Source organism: Archocentrus centrarchus, chromosome 13 (genome assembly GCF_007364275.1).
Source record: "Archocentrus centrarchus isolate MPI-CPG fArcCen1 chromosome 13, fArcCen1, whole genome shotgun sequence".
Lineage (NCBI taxonomy): Eukaryota > Metazoa > Chordata > Actinopteri > Cichliformes > Cichlidae > Archocentrus > Archocentrus centrarchus.
This window is the reverse complement of record NC_044358.1, coordinates 21,912,532-21,931,993: the sequence shown is the minus strand read 5'-3', so window position 1 is coordinate 21,931,993 and position 19,462 is coordinate 21,912,532. Positions and strand designations below refer to the sequence as shown.

Here is a 19,462-nt window from a genome sequence, read left to right as displayed (position 1 = left end):
ATACATAAGCAGAAATTCACATGCTGTAAAATAAAAGAACACAAATAAAAGAAAAGAGAGACGACGGTCAGCCGAACACACCGGCGCGATCTTGCCCCCTAACTATACATTCAATCTCTCGTTCAAGGTCAGTTTTAATCTCACTAATAGACTTTGCTGCTAGATATACTGTAGCGTCATCAGCAAAGATGCCTGCTTTGCTTAGCACTGATGGTAAGTCATTTGTAAATATTGTATATAGAATTGGGCCAAGACAACTGCCTTGTGGCACTCTATGTTTACAGTTTTACTATCTGAATAGCGGCCATTATAGTAGACCATTTATTTCCTGTCACTAAGATAACTACTGATAAACTGTAATGCTGATTCTACAAAGCCATAGGATTTAAGTTTCTTAAGCAAAATCTCATGATCAGTAATAACAAAGGCTGCTGCGAAATCTAGTAACACAACCCCAATTATATTATTATTTCATCTGTCATTTGAGTTAGAGCAGTTGTAGTGGAATGTTTTTCTGTCTTTAAAATCTGTTCATGTATAATTTTTTCCATTATTTTACTCAGAATTGGCAGGAAACTAAGGGGTTGACAATTTGTTTCAGTAAATGTAATTTTTTAAATGTTTTTAATAGAGGTATTGCTTTCACTATTCATAAAATACATTCTGAATAATTTGGTGACCAGAACCTAGTGTTTATGTACATCAGAGCCTCCAACAGTTCAAAAGATCAGCATTTTATTTAGTTTTGCACACCAATAAGTCTTGAATCATTTAAATTGGAAAAAAAAAAAAATAAAATATATATATATATATATATATATATATATATATATATATATATATATATATATATATATATATATATATATAGTAAATATTGTTTAGATTGTATTGATCCTGAAAGTCAAGTTTCTCAAACTGCAGCCCCTGGGGTTTTGATGCCCCATAATACAGTTTTGTGTGGCCTGCCAGATACAAAGAACAGAATTTGTATTTTACCCATTATATTCTAGACACCATAGCTAACTACATTCCAGTCATTACAGCAGTCAATAAATGCCAACTCACTTACTGAAAAAAAACAAACAAAAAACACCATTATAGGAGTCATTTCACAGCTTACCTCACTGACCTTCCTGTAATACAAAATGAAATACTTTTGCAATAAGTCATTCTCAAACATGGCTGTGTACTAGAGAACTTGAGTCCATTTACATCCAGATGTTTGATTTCATACATACAGCACCTTGAGGTCAATGTTAAGAAATGTTCTGTGCTGCAACGCGTTTTACAGTGATGCCATGATGCCTCTCTTAGATGCATATACAGATTCACAGCCTGATATGGGTCTGTTGGTGGAGTCTGATGGGACTCACTCATAAGGATACTGCATAGTTCAATACATCTTGATCACATGGTTTGGTCTGCCGAAAAACACACTCACTTTTACACAGTTCAACATGCTCCTCCTCAACGTGGCAAATGAAGTCTCTTGTCCTGTAGAGCTCAGGTAATGTATACATCACATTGGGCCGGCCACTGGGGGTGTTTGATGTTTTTGATGGCCTGATGGAGTGTGCATTCCAAACCTGTGCAGTCTCATCCAGCTCATCCTGTTAAAAAGAGTACATAAATTTAGGAACTGTGCATACATGGTGGTCTAAAAATAGAGACTAAATATAGCAATTTTAGTTTAATTTTATTTACTGTCCTGGTCCTCTTGATTCCTCTCTCCCTTTTCCATCTCCCCTGTCTCATTGTTCCTCCAAGTCTGTCCATTCCCTCTACCTGCCCCTACTCTCAACTCTCGCTTTACTTTCTCTCCTCTCTCTCTATGCTTCCTCCTTTCTTTCAGTCCCCCCACTTTCTCTTTCACTCACATACAGACATTCACACATGTATGAAAAAAGCAATTTATTAGCTCACCTGGATAGGGCCCATAAAACAATACTGAAGGAGGTTTTTTGTTCAGAAATCCACCATCAAGGTACCCATTGTTTCTGATGTCTTCAAACAAGGACAACCAAAACTCCAGACACTGGCTGCGAAGAATACGCCACCAATATTCAATTCTTTGATTGCCAGAACTCCAAGTAACTGTCAAGGGTGTCATTTGGGTTCATGGGCACAAGAAAACGCTGAAAGCCTCTAACGTGGCCATTTTCAGTTCCAAGATCGCCCCTCACAACTCTAGAGCAGTCCCTTAAACGCTGTACCGCTTCTATGTAATAGCCCCCAATAACCTTTGGATTACTATTTGTTGTGTAGGCATTAAGCCAGATTATTTTCCTTGAGAAACCATCAATACTCGCATTAATACAAATGCCATATGGCTTTAGTTTATCATATGAGTCCAGGTGCCAGATGAAGTTCGGTCCTTTGGAAAAATAGTTCCTTCGCCTGATACATCTTGCTTGCCTTAATGCCACTCCTCGGGATCCATCTCCTTCAATACCAAGCGCACATCCTCTTTCTTACACATTGTCCATGTTCCCTGCATTTAGCGTACATCCATCGGTATCCGTGAAGCTGTCCAGAGTACTGCAGATCATTGCTAATGAGATCAACCCAGGCTGCGAGGTCAGAGTACGCTTTACGATGAGTGGTGTCCCCTTGCCCTGAGAACTCTCTTCAGATGTCTCTCACTAATATGAAAGCCGTGTCTACTGCCAAGCACCGACATAATGTCTTTATAGTTTTAAACCAAGATCAAAAATAAAAATCTATGTATTCCCCCATGGGTGTGCGTCCTCCATTATTGTGATTGTTTCTAAAGTGGCAAGACTAACCTGGAAGTGCATGGCCTTAAATTGAAAAGTTTTGTGGGATCTCACAAAAGTTTTGCAAGATCTCGCAAAACTGCCTCTTTTTTTTTTCTCCCATGTTTTTTTTTTTTCCATGTCCCTTGCAGGGTTCTGTAGAAAAGTGATGCAATGCTTTCTAATAATACTGCATAAAGGAAGCATGTATAATGTAAATAAAATTGGTCCTAGCACAGAACCCTGTGGAACTCCATAATTAACCTTAGTGTGTGAAGAAGACTCCCCATTTACACGAACAAATTGGAGTCCATTAGATAAATATGAATAATACAAAAATTATTTAATTAAAAAATATTTAATCCTGTATTTCAGTTCTCAGGCTTCCTGTTTTCCTGGCTCTGTTTGGTGTTTTATTATTTCTGGTTTATTCTCCTGTTACGTGTATTTAGTCCTGGTCTCTGTTCCTTGTGCTAGTTACCTGTTAGGATCTTGTTTCTCTAGTGTAGGTGTTGTAGTCCCTCAGTGCTTCCCTGTGTTGTGTCAAGTCAGTGTTTCTCTTTCTGTGTCTACTTCCTTTGTATTAAATTCAGTTTTGCTTCCCTTGTGTTGTTCATTGTTCTCCCTGGTGTATCTCCCTAATTACCTCGTGTGTATACAGTGGTCATGTTCTCCTGTGCGTCACGTGGTCTCAGTGTGTTTGTTTCCCAGCTTATTCCTAGTTGTTGAGTTATTAGCTCCAGCTGAGCTGTCCTATTTTCCTTCTATCTGATATGCAACAGCAATAAATCTACGTTTTTCTGCTTTGCCTCATGATTCCTGTGTTTGCGTCTTTATCCTGCCTGCCACACTGCAGAATCCTGACAGTGACATGTCAGGGCTGTTGCATATTTACAAGGTTCAGTGGACAGGACATGCTAGCTGGGCATATCTTAGCTTTATTCATGCATGCATGTTCAGACATGTTCTGGAAGATTTGGTGGTTTAATCTAACTGGCTTAGTAAGGATTTGAATGTGTGTACTGTCTGGGCTGAGCAAATATGGAAAGGAAGATTATTCCAAAGGTTTGGTGCTGCCGCTGCAAACGCTAGATCACCTCTTAGTTTCAGTCTTGTTTTTGGCCTTTGTAAGAGTAGTTGATGATAACATATTTATGGCACTTTATGGCACACTGGCCCAATAGCTGACTACCAGTGGTAATTTCGACAGCAAATTTGATTTAGTTTTAGTCATAGTCTTTTGATGAAAATGTAATTTAGTTTTAGTCATAATTTCAGGGTTTCCACGGGGTAGTAAAAGGTAGTAAATTAAATGAGCTCATATTAAGGCTATTGAAAGGTAACAAACAGAATTTGACTTGGTAGTACATTTTTCATCACCCCTTCAATATATTTTGACTTTTCCATTGATGCAGCCTTTTTATTTTAAGTTCGTTTAACTATAAAATCTGTATAAAAATATAACGACTCAGCAGGACCTGAGCTGACGTTGATAGACTCAGTTGGTTCTACTGTCCGATCTGCTGTGCACATGCGTGGTGTTGCAACCGCCTAATATGTTGAGACTAGTGATTTTGCGCCTTGTCATGGGATAATGTAAGTTTTCACAACTTTGGCTCGATGACCCAGCATTCAAAACTGGCTTAACTATCTGGAGTCCGCATCAAAATGACATCGCCGATTTGAGATGATATAGCATTGGGACGCTGCTGCCATGAATCTAAAGTGCTGACTTCAAACTATGTACCAGTTTTTAAATTATGTTGATAGGCCAAGTAAAACCAGAGTTATGCCCAGTAATTTATGTCATGCTTTTTCCTGTATATTGTCCTCACCTTCGATGCTCGTTTTGTACAGAAATAAACGGTGAAAACGTGAGTTTCGCTAACAGGAAGGGCTTGCTAATAAAAACAAAACAACGGGGAGGGGGACTTCCAGTTAAGCGCGTGATGGAGTAGGACGCGTCTCTCTGAGCTCCCGCAATAATTAGGAAAAATTAAGTTATTTCAGGCACAATTTTGGTAGTTTTCCCCCCTCTTTCTTGGTGTGTGTGGGTTTTTTTTTTTTTTTATTATTTTTGTTTTTTTCCTCCATTAATACGTCCTGAACGGAATTTTGGTTTTTTACTGTCCAAAATGCCTCGAAAAGTTAAACCGCCTACACATCCACAGAGGCCTGCTTCTCAAGGTACATCTCCCCCTCGTAGTGACTCTTCCTCCAGTTTGGACGAAGCTACTGGCAGCATTCCTCCCTCGACCTTTAAGGCCGATCTGCTCTCTGCACTTCGGTCGAAATGGCAACCATTTTCAAGACCGAACTCCAAGCGGCCCTGACCGAAAACTTGTAAACATCAAGACTGAGCTCCAGGCAGTGAAGTCGTAGTTAACCAGCAGTATTACAAGTATTCAGTCGGATGTCCGCGCTTTGAAAGACACCGTAGGTGAGATCGAAACATCACTTTCTACATGCACCGACGATATCACTACACTACAGGCAAAGGTGGAACAGCTGTCAACAGATTTGAAAAGATTAGACAAAAAATGTGATGACTTGGAAGCCCAGATCTTGCCGCAATAACATACGGTTGGTGGGTATTCCTGAGGACTTTTCCACCTCTCCCACTGCCACAGCCATCGCTACTTTGCTTAAGGAGGCCTTTCAGCTGGAGAAAGAGCCCTTGGTGGACCGTGCCCATCGCACTTTACAACCCAGGGCCAAAATCCGGAGAACGACCTCGCCCCATAGTCGCTTGCCTGCATTATTATACGGGACTGTGTGGACATATTACGCCGAGCCAAGACTCAGCAATAGATCAAGATTGGTGATATGCGTTTCTCTGTTTTTCTTGACCACACTCCGAGGACGGCCCGGGCCGCCTTTAACGATGTTCGCCGTCAGCTCCGTGAGATCCCGGGATCCATTTCGGGTTGCTTTACCCGGCACGCCCCCGGGTTACCCACAATGGCATGGAGAAGGAGTTTAAATCACCAGAAGAGGCCAACGATTTCATCAGGTCGCTCAACACATAAACAGACTTTGTAAAGGTACATAACTCTGATTAAGCCATGATGTCTCATAACTACTACTGATAATTTTTTTTTTCTCTCAGCTACACTGTCGTTCTGTATTTTCTTTGAAATTACATTTGTGGTTTTTTCGCTTAACCTAAATTTGGCTAGTCGTGCTGCCAAGTGTTGTTAAGTTTGTGGGAGCTCAAATTGCAACTTTACTGCTATTATCGTGCTTATAACCGTAAGCATCTATTTCTGGGTTTGGACTCCTTATGGAGTTTGCACTGGGTCCCCATCATTTGGGGATGGGGTCGTTGTAAGTGCTTTGGGGTGGGGGTTGGCGGGGGTTTCACATTTTTTTTTTTCTTTTTGTGTTATCTTTTCTTTTCCCTTGTGGGTGGGGGTGGTCCACATCCAGCTTTCTCGTCCCTCCTGTAATAAATTTAAAATATGCCTACTGATGATAATGTTGTGAATAGCCCACAACCTGGGTCTTCTGTAAAATTTTTTAGTTGGAATATTAAAGGCATGGGCAGCCCACTTAAAAGATCAAGGGTGTTTGCCCATTTGGAAACATCTTAAAGCTGACCTAGTGTTTTTGCAGGAAACCCACATGTGCACCAAAGATCAGGTCAGACTTAAATGTCCCTGGGTTCTGAAGTGTTCCACTCAAACTTTAACCTCTAAAGCCAGAGGGGTTGCTATCTTAGTCAGTAAATGAATACAGTTTTCTGCTTCTAATGTTATATCAGATAAAAATGGCAGATATTTGTCATTGGTACATTATTCCATGTCCCAGTCTTATTAGTGAACATATATGCCCTCAATTTTGATGATCCAGATTTTATGAATAAGCTATTTGAACTTCTTCCATCTTTGAATAAGACCCTCCTCATAATCGGAGGGGATATGAATTGTGTCATTGACCCCAATCTTGATCGCTCCAGCCCATGGAATTTGACCCCATCATTAATGTCTAAGTAACTCTCAGATTTCATGTCAAAGAATGGTTGCATTGATCCCTGGAGATTTTACAACCCCCATAACAAGGAATTTTCCTTCTTTTCCCATATGCATCAGTCTTTCTCTCAGATTGATTATTTCTTTGTTGATACTAAACTAATTCCTGACCGTTAATTATCATCCTATTGTCATCTCTGACCATGCTCCTCTCACATTAGATATCAAATTTCCCATTCAAACGTCGATATGTAACACCGTGGAGGTTCAATCCTTTACTTCTCTCAGATGACAGGTTTAACACATTCATTGCAGCTTAAGATTGATGATTTATCGCCACAAATCAAAATGAAAGAGACCCAATCTCATATTCACTACTGTGGGAGTCACTAAAAAGCATATTTGCGTGGACAAATTATCTCATACTCTGCCCACTTAAGTAAGTCCCGTAAAGCAAAATTGCTAGAACTCAGCATTAATAGTACCAATCTGGATCAACAAATTGCTATTTCCCCTTCTCCAAATTTATTTAAACAACGTGTTGATTTACAGGCCGAATTTGATCTTATCACTACTACTGATGCAGAGCGACTTCTCTTGCGATCACGTTCTACGTATTATGAACATGGCGATAAGGCTAGTCGGCTTCTTGCTCATTATCTTTGTCAACGGGCCAGCCTCACATATGATTCCTCAAATATTGATTCGATGGGTACGTTACATCAGGATCCTACCACTATGAATTCGGTCTTTCACTCATTTTATTCCTCTTTATGTAGCCCCTTAACTGGCAACGGCCCGGTGACGGGCCGTTTGTAGTCCCTTTTATATGGCAGGCTAGACCCCCCCCATTTTTATTGACACGTCATTCGTGCCAATCATGTAACTGGCTGCACCAAATCACCTGACAAAGCTACGTGACGCCCTCTGAGTATTATTGGCTCTGAACAACCCATTTCTTAACATGATTGGCCGAATGAGGTGTCAGTCAAAATGGGCGGGTCTAGCCTGCCATATAAATGCACTTCATTCGGCCGGCGGACCAGACGCAGCCAGTTAATAGGCTATGAAATGGGTTGTTCAGAGCCAATAATAACCAGAGGGTGTTATGTAGTTTTTGTCAGGGTGATTTTTTGCTGCCAGTTAAGGGGTTAAGCGTGAATTTCCAGTTGACACCACCGAAATGAATTTGTTCCTTGATAGCCTTAAGTTTCCCTTGATAAGTTCAGATGTTGCTAAGGAACTTGATTACCACTAACTATGGAAGAAATTATTGTTTGCTATGAGAGGATGCAAAGCAATAAAGCTCCTGGACCAGAACTGATTTCCTGTTGAATGTTTAAAAAATTCCAGGATAAGCTGTCCCCATTATTGTTTGGCAGTATATAAGAAATCATTACATTATGGCGATCTTCCCCCCACTTTAACACAAGCTTCCATCAGTCTTAAAAAAAGATAAAGATCCAAGTCTTTGTAGCTCATACAGACCTCTCTCCTTAATAAATGTGGATGCTAAGATCCTTGCCAAAGCTCTGGCACTTCGTTTGGAAAATATTACACAACTATTGTTTCAATTAGATCAAACTGGATTTATTAAGGGCAGGCAACTATTCTTCAATATCCGTACACTCCTGAATATTATCTACTCTAAAACTACCTCTGAAATACCTGAAGTAGTGATTTCAATCGATGCTGAAAAAGCATTCGACATGGTCGAATGGACTATTTATTTACTGTTCTAAGTAAGTTCGGACTGGGAAATGTATTCATCTCATGGATACGTCTCCTGTATACATCTCCTCATGCCAGCATTTCTACTAATGGTATTCAATCCAGTTTTTTTAGGCTTTCCCGTGGTACTAGACAGGGGTGCCCATTATCCCCCCTTATTGTTTGCATTAGCTATAGAGCCCCTGTCAATTTTTTAGGTCCTCTTCCACTTTTACTGGATTTTCCGATTTGGCACAGAATTCAAGTTATCGCTTTATGCAGATGACTTATTGCTGTACGTTGCGATCCTGCTCTCTCCATATCATCAATTTTACTTGCTTTTCAGAGATTTGGCTCATTTTCTGGTTATAAAGCAAATGTTGCCAAAAGTGAATTTACCCTATCAATGCTGCAGCATTACAGCTCAAACATAGTGATATCCCTTTAAATTGAGCCCCTCTGGCTTTAAGTATCTAGGGATCAATGTAACCAGATCACTAAGTTCTCTTTTTCGGCTAATTTCCTTCCTTTAATGTCCAAAATTAACTGGACGTCCAAGATGGAGAAGTTTACCTCTTTCATTTATCGGGAGAATCAGTGCAATTAAATGAACATCTTACCTAAATATCTTTTTTTGTTCCCATTGTCTTCCACTTTTCTGCCAAAGCAGTTTTTCAAAACAATTGATCAAACTATTTCTCAATTCCCATTTGCGGATCCCACCCAGGATCCGCAAATCCGTACTGCAGAGATGTAAATTCAGTGGCGGATTGTCACTTCCGAACTTCTTACTGTACTATTGGGCAGCACAAATTCCACAAAATCTAATTTTGGTTTAGATCTGTGGACCTCCCATGGTGCAAGTTAGAGGCATTATCTTGTTCCCGATTCTCTTTAAATGCTTTGCTTACCTCTTCCATTCCATTCAACCCCTCTGGATTTACAAATAATCAAGTAGTTTGCTCTGTTTTGAAAGTTTGGTATCAATTTAGAGGCACTTTAAATTTAACTCAGCATCTACGTTAGCTCCTTTATTGAAGAATCAACTGTTTCAAACCTGCACTCACAGATCCAACCTTTTCGACATGGGATAATAAAGGGCTGACATGCTTTAATGACTTTTACAAGGATGGTATTTTTCATAGCTTATACAGACATTTCATTAGAAGTTCATCTTCCTCCTACTCACCTATTTCGATATTTTCAGATTAGACACTGTGCCAAAGTTTTATTTTCCAGTTTTTCCCTCCAAACCACCAAATCTGCAGTGGGAGAAGTTTTTGAGGCCGTGACCCTCTTCAAAAGTCATACATCTCCAAAGTTGATTGTGAGATTCTGTCTTTGGATCCCTACCAACCTCTAAAGTTAAGGCAGCCTGGGATCTTGAACTGGGCTTAAATTTGGGAGATGACTGGTGGGACAATGCTCTCAAAAAATTCATACAAGTTCAATCTGCACTCGACTTTCACTTATACAGTTTAAAGTCCTGTTCAGAGTCCACGTCTCCAAAACTCGACTATCACAACTCTATTCCAATATTTCTGACAATTGTGATAAGTGTCATGCTCCATCCTGCAATTTAACTCATGTTTTACTCTTGTCCATTACTTACCCCGCTTTTGGCAGACTTATTTTGAATCCATGTCAGAGATACTTTGAACGACTATTAAACCCCTCTGCCCATGTTGCCATATTTGGCCTCCCAGTTGATCACTATCGGTTCACTTCCAATCAATTAGACATTTTATAGCATTTACCTCTTTACTGGCAAGACGCCGTCTTCTTTTTCACGGGAAATCAACCAAAGCGCCCTCCATCAGCCAGTGGCTAATGACACTATGTCTCTTCTAAAATTGAAGAGGATTAGATATTCACTGAAAGGCAACATTAATAAATTCTATGACATCTGGTACCCATTTTTGGCATTTTTCACTCTCCTCACTCTCTGCTCCTTGACTGATATCTGATGGACCCCCCCCCTCCCCTTCTTTTTTTTTTTTCTTGTCATGTATGTATATGGATATGTATGTATGTGTGTATGTGTATGCATATATATATATATATATATTTTATTTTTGTCTTATTTTGATATGTTATAAACTTTTTTAGGAAATGGACCGTAGGCCTTATTTTTCATGTACACAGCACCTCTTTTTTTTGTGACACAGGTGCTGTGCTTTTATGTTCTGATTTATGCTGTATAAGCAATACCATTTTTTTTTTGCCTCATTGTCCTCCTTACCCCATAATAAAAATATTAACACCAAAAAAAAAAACAAAAAAACAATAAGACAAAGTCACAGTGGGGTAAAGTTTTTGTCTTTGGTGAGAGATGGGCTATCATCTTACATGGCTTAGTGCTGTGAATCCACTGCCACCCCAAAAAAGGCTGCTGCTTCGATTCGTGCTGGTAGTAAAATATTGTAGAGGTAGTAAAAATAGGTAGTAAAAGGTAGGAACTCTAGGATTCCTGTATAAACCCTGAATTTAGTCATCTGAATAGTTTTTAGTTTTAGTCTAGTGTTAGTCGACGAACTATCATAAGAATATAGTCGACTAAATCTACAGTCGATTTAGTCGACTAAAATATAAAGGGTGTAAATGTAAATGCTTGTCTTCAGTGCCCTTGAATTAGTCATTTTACACACTTACACAAAATTAAATATTTATTAAAAGTTATGGAATATTTTTAATAATATTAACATTAGAGTTTTACCTGCTTCCCACAAACCTGATCATTAACACCACCTTACTGAGATAATACGAGCGTTTACAGCAGGACATGCTCTGAAAGGTACAGGCAGTGTTCAGGACTAAGATTAGGAAAGGCTAAGCCACCGCAGTGTGGTGATTTCTCTAAACACAAACGCTAAACTGGGAAAAACACTTTACCCTGCATGACATTTAAAAATGCTTACCTTTGTATGGAGATCTGGGCGACTGGTTTAAGATTCATCGTGATTTTACCCGAGATAGTCGCCCCACATGGTTTGGCACACCGTTTTGTTTGTCGCAACAAAGGACAAATGTGTCCATACTTCAGCTCTTCTTTCTCCCTGCTGGCAGTATTTACATAACTTAGTTCTATTGGAAGTAAAGACAAATCACAGGCTAGTTTGGCTAATTTATTTAACTGTGCGTTTGATTGGATGTTTTCCTAAATTGTTCCTGCCTTTCACAAAATTAAAAAAGTTCTGATTGGATGCCGTCCCCACCAAGCATTTTTGTCTCGTTTTCATTTGTTCACAAAAGTGTCAATTAATTTCGTCATTGTTTTTATTCTTTTAGGTAGTTCTTATTTAGTTATTGTCTCCTTTTCGTCATGAAAAAAAGGGTAGTTGACGAACACTGTGACGAAAATATTTCGTCAAAAAAATTAAAGCTGCTGACTACTTGTATTCAATATTATTTCATTGATGCTCAGATATTCTGTATGCTGAGTAATTGCTGAGTGTTGTATAAGCGCTTTGAGTGCTCTGACTGAGTAGAAAAGCGCTATATAAGAACTAGTCCATTTACCATTTAATTCTTATTTATACATTACAAATGGGCTTATGTACATGAGGCTGAAACAGCAATGTATCCCAAAAAAATAATATTCAACTTCAACACTCCAGCATTTACAAGGTTAGATCATGTGACAATGAAGTGGTATGAGGGAGGACCCTAAATCAAATTTGCCTAGGGCCCCTTCAAGGCTTGGGCCGGGCCTTCTTTTATGTGTATATTTTTGTTTTGGTCTTTCAAGATGCAGTTAAAATAAATATCACATTTCAAATACAAGTATAGACTCAGTAACACTTTGTTGTGATCTTTTACAATAAATGCATAATTTAACTATAAAATACATCGTCAAAATAAACCAAGCAACAAAATTTTCATCCTCCTATTGTATATTCATGTACATCTGGTCTTTCTGGAACTGATGTGTAAAGAGAAACATATTAGCCAGTGTTTATAATGCTTCCATATTTAGTTAAATTATCAAATAGTACAAAAATGGGTGATTAAAAATAAAAAGCACAAATGAATTCCATACAAGATTGGGTCTTATCCACAACACGTCTTTTGTCTTGTTAGAGAATTTCTTCTTTACTCACCTCTCCTCAACTCTATAGGTGCTTATACACCACTCTGCATTTATTTACAGCATGTCCTTTGTCCTGTCTTCTTCCCCTGACCCCTGTCAGTTGAAGAAGATGGTCATCGGAAGTTTCTTCCTATTAAAAGGGAGTTTTTCCTTCCCACTGTCACAAAGTGCTTGCTCAAAGGGGCTTGTTTCATTGTTGGGTTCTTTGCCTTTACCTTGCCTTGAGGCAACTGTTTACCTCTTTACTGGCAAGACGCCGTCTTCTTTTTCACTGGAAATCAACCAAAGCGCCCTTCATCAGCCAGTGGCTTAATGACACTATGTCTCTTCTAAAATTGAAGAGGATTAGATATTCACTGAAATTGAATATCGATTTGTGATTTGGTGATGTGTAAATAAAACTGAATTAAAGTAAACTGAATTGAATGTACTCAACTTTTAAACTGAAAACACAAAGCTGGAAGAAAATGTACTTTTCCCAACAGGGACAATGGAAACAGATACTTTAACACATGCACACTGAAGTCTACAGAGGGTGGCATTCAAGTAGATTAAAAAAACATGAAAAAGTGAAAATATTCTGATAATATGGAAAATTTACAGTCAGATTCAGTGAGATTTGAACTCAGAAATTTTCCATCTTGTGCGTTAGTTGAATTACAAGAATATTTATTCTTCCTATATATGGGTTAGAAGATATAAAATATGAAATTCACAAAACACAAAAAACTGAGTTCTTCTTGATAACTAATTCAAGCAGAATAAAATGGCTGGATGCCCTGCTCCTTCTTTTTCCCTGATGGGTGGTCTGCAAGAATAAGCAAAACAACATGTCAATAAAAGGGAATGGCAAAGCAATAAAACCTAATGAGTAGGCTCAGAAAATCAGAAAGCTGTCATGTGGTCATTTTTACGAATGAATTTGCTCTTTCTCTATTTGCTGTATTACTACTTTTGTTCTGCTGTATCCTCTTCTTTGTTTACCGCCTCTTGTCAGTTACAGGGACAATTTCATCTAAATGGGATGCAGAAGAGTGGAGATGTTATTCTGGGTGGACTGTTTCCAGTCCACCTTTTTTCAGGTGTTCCTGACCTGTCTTTTACCTCAAAACCACAACAGCCTACATGCCAAGGGTAAGTATACAATAGGGGAAAAAATGGGTCAAATCAATGCCAATGTAATTATGTATTTCATATCTAAAGTAATTACATTTGGTGTATTAATACCATTTAGAAAAAAAATGCAATAATTTCAAGAATTTTTTTGTTTTTTGTTAGTTTTTATGTTCTAGGATTTAGGCTCGCACAAACCATGGCCTTTGCTATTAATGAGATCAACAGAAACTCCAACCTACTACCTAATGTGACTCTTGGATACACTCTATATGATAACTGTGTCAACCTAGGAATTGGATTCCGTGCAGCATTGTCATTAGCAAGTGGTCAAGAAGAGCAAATTATATTAGATGATACATGTGTTGGAAATCCTCCAGTCCTAGCAATTGTTGGTGATTCTTCCTCTACACGTTCTATTGCTATCTCTAACATCTTAGGTTTGTACAGAGTACCTATGGTAAGTTTTCTGCTTAATCATGTAATAGTCTCCGTGCATGATTTTAATTGCAAGTATAGTGTAAAAATACACTGCAGTCAACCCGAAAAGGTTAAAACACAGAGTAAAGGCTTTGAATATTCATACAATATTCAGTCTGTATCTTTTACAGGTCAGTTATTTTGCCACATGTTCCTGCCTGAGTGACCGTCAAAAATATCCATCCTTCTTTAGGACGATCCCAAGTGATGCTTTCCAGGTGAAAATATATCAGCTAAATTAAAATGGAAAAGCGAGAGTGTTTTTTTCCAGGAAGAAAATTCCAGTTGTACAACCAAATTCTTAATGATTTCAAAATATTAACAAATGTATATTTTGTCAGTTTTTACAGTTACACTCTATTTATTTACATATGGTCTCAGAAAACAAAGCTAAATTACAATGATAGGCCAATGATAGGATTTTTTGAGTCTATAGCCTTACCCACTAATCTGTATTCACTTAGGTACGTGCTATGATTCAGATTCTTAAACATTTCGGCTGGACTTGGGCAGGTCTGCTCATCAGTGATGATGATTATGGACTTCATGCAGCCAGATCGTTCCAATCTGAGCTGAGTGTGTCTGAAGGCTGCCTGGCTTACTTTGAGGTTTTGCCCTGGGAAAAAAATGCAGATGAACTCAGGAGGATTGTGGACGTGATGAAAAAATCCACAGCTCGAGTTGTCATTGCCTTTGCACATGAGAGTCACATGATAAATCTTATGGAAGAGGTTTGGCTTTAAAACACTTTGATTTATTATTAGTAGTAAAGCTCTGGATCACTATACTGTGTAAAACGTTTTTGGTTTGTGTTTTGTCTCTGTCTGAATGAGTACAGAAAAATAACCATGTAGAATTATATTGCAAATTGAGAAACTTGAAATATAACAGTGCATGACAATGTCACTAAAGTAGTTGCCAGCTACAATATCACTTTTTACATTTGCTGTAATACAATGTACAGGTAGTGAGGCAGAATGTAACAGGTCTGCAGTGGATGGCCAGTGAAGTCTGGACAGCAGCTGGTGTACTGCAAACACCTCAGCTTATGCCATACCTGGGTGGTACACTGGGCATCGCCATTCGTCAAGGTGAAATACCAGGGCTCAAGGAATTCCTGTTACAAATACGTCCAATCCTACATCACAACAGTAGTTCTGGAAACATCATGGTGAGAGTTTAACATTAAACAAGGGTACTTGTAAGAATTATACACCCTTTGCTGTGGTAGTTACAAGTATTTATTGTCATTTTTTATAAATAAATAAATACATTTCAGGTAAATCAATTTTGGGAATTCACATTTCAGTGCAGATTTCCACCTGCTCCAGCAGGCTGGGTGGAAGGTGGAGGTACACTGTGCACTGGACAGGAAGAGCTGGAAAATGTGGAAACTGAGGTCTTGGACACTTCCAGCCTCAGGCCTGAGTACAATGTGTACAAAGCTGTGTATGCTCTGGCATATTCCCTTGATGACATGCTGCAGTGTAAGCCAGGAAGAGGGCCTTTCAGTGGGAACAGCTGTGCCACTTTGCAAATGCTGGAGCCATGGCAGGTGTGATATCAGTTTACACTCCATCAATTACTAAATTGTTTGCTTTATAATTACTTTCAGAACGTAATTTGGCCTGTAGGATTAAATACAATGCCAAGAGATTAACTATGAAAAAGATGGAGTGAGCTCAAAGCAATTTTTTGTACTCCAAAGCAAAAAAGGTGGTAAATCAGAGTTAGTATCAAACAGTTTACAGATAGAGCATTACTAGTGATGTGCCTTGTTTAAATTCAATGATTTATTTATTTTATTTGACCTTTATTTATCCACGAAAGTCCCACTGAGATTAAGATTTTCAAGGGAGTCCTGGCCAAGATAGGCTGCAACAACTACAAATACAAGACCTTTACAAATTTACATAGTTAAAAAATACATGACATCAAAGACATAAATGGTTTAAAAAAATTATAGCCTGGTATAATATGTGTAATATTACATTTGATTATAGAATAGCTACTGAACTGTAAAAAGTAATTGTAATTTTTACAATAACTGTAATTTATTTCTTATATATCCCTTCTGAACAGCTTGTTTATTACCTGGAAAGGGTGAACTTCACCACTCCATTTGGCAATCAAGTATCATTTGATGAGAATGGTGATGTACTACCAATTTATGATGTGATAAACTGGTTGTGGCTCCCTGATGGAAGCACTAAAGTTCAGAATGTGGGGGAGGTTAAGAGGTCAGCTTTCAAAGATGAAGAACTCATACTTGATGAAGACAAAATCTTCTGGAACTTTGAATCCAAGAAGGTTATATATGTTTTTTCAGGTTTTAGTTTTTTTTTAACATGTACAATATATTATTGTAGCAGGTAATATTTAGTTTCATCCTATAGCCACCTCGATCAGTATGCAGTGAGAGCTGTCCTCCTGGTACCCGCATGGTTAGAAAGAAGGGAGAACCCAAATGCTGTTTTGACTGCATCCCTTGTTCTGAGGGAAAAATCACTAATACAAGCAGTAAGTGTTTATCTTTCAGCATGGCATATTTAGTTTCATTTATGTTAAATATAGTATGTATTTCACCATCTTTCCCCTTGTTTCAGACTCCTTGGAGTGCACCAGTTGTCCAGAGGATTTTTGGTCAAACCCCCAGCGTGACCACTGTGTTCCAAAGAAGACAGAGTTCCTGTCCTACCATGAGCCTCTGGGTATCAGTTTGACAGCAACCTCATTGCTGGGAACATTTATATGTGCTGTTGTTCTTGGGATCTTCATCTACCATCGCAGAACACCTATAATACGTGCCAACAATTCAGAACTTAGTTTCCAGTTATTGCTTTCACTTAAGTTGTGTTTCCTGTGTTCACTGCTGTTCATTGGACGACCCCGCCTGTGGACATGCCAACTCAGGCATGCAGCATTTGGGATCAGCTTTGTGCTTTGTGTCTCATACATTCTGGTAAAAACCATGGTTGTTCTGGCTGTGTTCAAAGCCTCCAAGCCAGGAGGGGGAGCTAGTCTGAAGTGGTTTGGTGCTATGCAGCAGAGAGGAACAGTTCTGGTTCTTACATCTGTTCAAGCAGCCATCTGCACAACCTGGCTTGTCTCGTCCTCTCCAGTTCCGCATAAAAACACCCAATATCACAATGATAAGATAGTTTATGAGTGTGCAGTTGGGTCCACTGTTGGTTTTGCAGTCTTATTGGGTTATATTGGTTTGCTGGCTTTCCTCAGTTTTCTAATTGCATTCCTGGCAAGAAATCTACCTGATAGTTTTAATGAGGCCAAGCTCATCACATTCAGCATGCTGATCTTCTGTGCTGTGTGGGTGGCCTTTGTTCCTGTTTATATCAGCTCACCAGGAAACTATGCAGATGCAGTGGAGGTATTTGCCATCTTGGCCTCAAGTTTTGGCCTTCTGGTCACACTGTTTGGACCCAAATGTTACATAATCTTGTTGAGACCAGAGATGAACACAAAGAAGGCCATTATGGGTCGTGGCATTGAATCGTAAAAAACATTTACAGCAGAAAACTACATGCACAAAAATTTATAAATATGAATAATAAATGTAAACAATTATATTGAAAGTTAAAGAAAATCTCCCCACTGGTGTCATTGGATGAGAACATATAAACTCAGATATTTATTCTGCATTTCTGTGCATGTTTTTTGTTTTTCAAGATGCAGGTAAAATATGAAGGACATAATTTTCAAATATTTGTATTGACTCTGTAAGACTTCATGGTGAAATTTTACCTTATATATGATTTAACTATAAAGCACATTGTCTAAATAAATTAATCATGAAATATTAAAGATTGATTGGATTAATCCAGTACTCTTAATGCATATCCATGTATATTTGGCCTTTCTGGAACTGATGTGTACTGAGAAACATAGTGGCCAGTGTTTATAATGCTTCCACATTCCATAACCAAGAATGCATTTTCATGTATCAAAATATTGCAAAATGGATGATGCTCTTTAAAAGAAGCATTAAGCCATATGTATGCTGCATGTAACCATAAATGAGCCTCAAATACATGCATGTTTTATTATATTTGAGCAACCTTTTTCAATCATTACGAGGTGAAACTTTGTGCATTCAGAATTATTCTTTCTTTCTTTCTTTGTATGAACAGTGTTTGAAAGAAAGCAACACATGCATGCACAGATGATAAAAGCATAATTCAGAATGAAAGACTGAAAAGACTAATCAGCAATAACAACACAGTGCAACTACATTTGTACACTTCTCAAAAACATTAAAGGAACACTCTGAAAACGCACCAGATCTCTGCACTCTTGTACACATCTGGCTGCAGAGCTCCACTTACTACACTATAATAGTTCATCCATATAATATTACAGGTTCTGTGAACAGGCAGTCTGTGGAATGGGCAGGAGAAGAGGCTGTGACAGGCTGTCTTTGTACAACACAATGTGACACCAATTAGTAGCTCATTTATCTGATATGAACTAGTGCCTGATAAAACAGTGAAGATTGTTTCTATCATTTTGTGTGAATCTAAATGTTCTTATAACTACATTACACATCCTTGTAGCTGCTGTGTGCTCGGTATGCTAAGTTTTTATGGATTGTGGTTATCTCTGTGCAGCTGATTAGGTTTAGTTATGTCTGCTGTAGATCCATAACTCCAGTCTCTGCTCTGGACCTGCAGACCATAGGGAAATTCCACACATCTATCTGTCATCTGTTATCACTGTTAAAACATTTCTTGTATAACGTTCTTGATTTACATTTGTATTTTAATTTAATAAGTTCATATATTTGTTTATTTATGAATCTCATGTTCATAAAGAGACTAGATGTTTGTGGTAGGCACTTGGATCTGTGATTATTAGAAAAATTTCTGTTCACTGTTTCCATAAATCAGTGCTTCTCAATTATTTTCTGTTTTGCCTCCCCTAGGAAGAAGAAAACCTTTTGTGCCCCCCCCCCCCCCCCCCCCCCCCACACACACACACACACACACACACTCTCCGGCACAACTGTAAATAGTCACTGCGGAGCCTGCTCTACGCTGTGAGTAGGCAAAAAAAAAAGTATACCACAGAGTTATTACTTACGGCGCACACTGACAATGAGAGTGCCACTGCCACGTACTGTACACAGTAAAAAAAAATTCCGTTAAAAAACAGGACAATGTCCTGGTAATTTTCTGCCAGGACATTGTCCTGTTTTTCTACAGTCATTTCCGTTAAATGAAATACAGATAATTCCGTAAATTTACAGTACCTTTTCTGTGACATTCACGGATATTTCTGTTAATTTAATACGGATAATTCCGTAAATTTACAGTACCTTTTCT

The 19,462-nt window shown here is 38.5% G+C and overlaps 1 protein-coding gene across 1 annotated transcript; it reads left to right on the top strand.

Annotated features, from left to right (window-relative positions):
- Positions 1-13,428: 13,428 nt before the first annotated feature.
- LOC115790440 (extracellular calcium-sensing receptor-like) lies at positions 13,429-17,640 on the top strand. Its single transcript, XM_030744257.1, has 9 exons — positions 13,429-13,664; positions 13,809-14,103; positions 14,255-14,341; positions 14,588-14,854; positions 15,088-15,294; positions 15,403-15,678; positions 16,206-16,433; positions 16,520-16,643; positions 16,730-17,640. Exons 1-9 carry the CDS (start codon positions 13,429-13,431, stop codon positions 17,638-17,640), a joined length of 2,631 nt encoding a protein of 876 aa, XP_030600117.1.
- Positions 17,641-19,462: the final 1,822 nt, after the last annotated feature.

Bases quoted from the DNA above. Each gene is read 5' to 3' on its own strand.
- LOC115790440 (XM_030744257.1), top strand. From the start codon at position 13,429: ATGTGGTCATTTTTACGAATGAATTTGCTCTTTCTCTATTTGCTGTAT. The intron at 15,295-15,402 runs GTGAGAGTTTAA...AATACATTTCAG, and splicing joins GTAGTTCTGGAAACATCATG to GTAAATCAATTTTGGGAATT. The intron at 16,644-16,729 runs GTAAGTGTTTAT...CCCTTGTTTCAG, and splicing joins AAAAATCACTAATACAAGCA to ACTCCTTGGAGTGCACCAGT.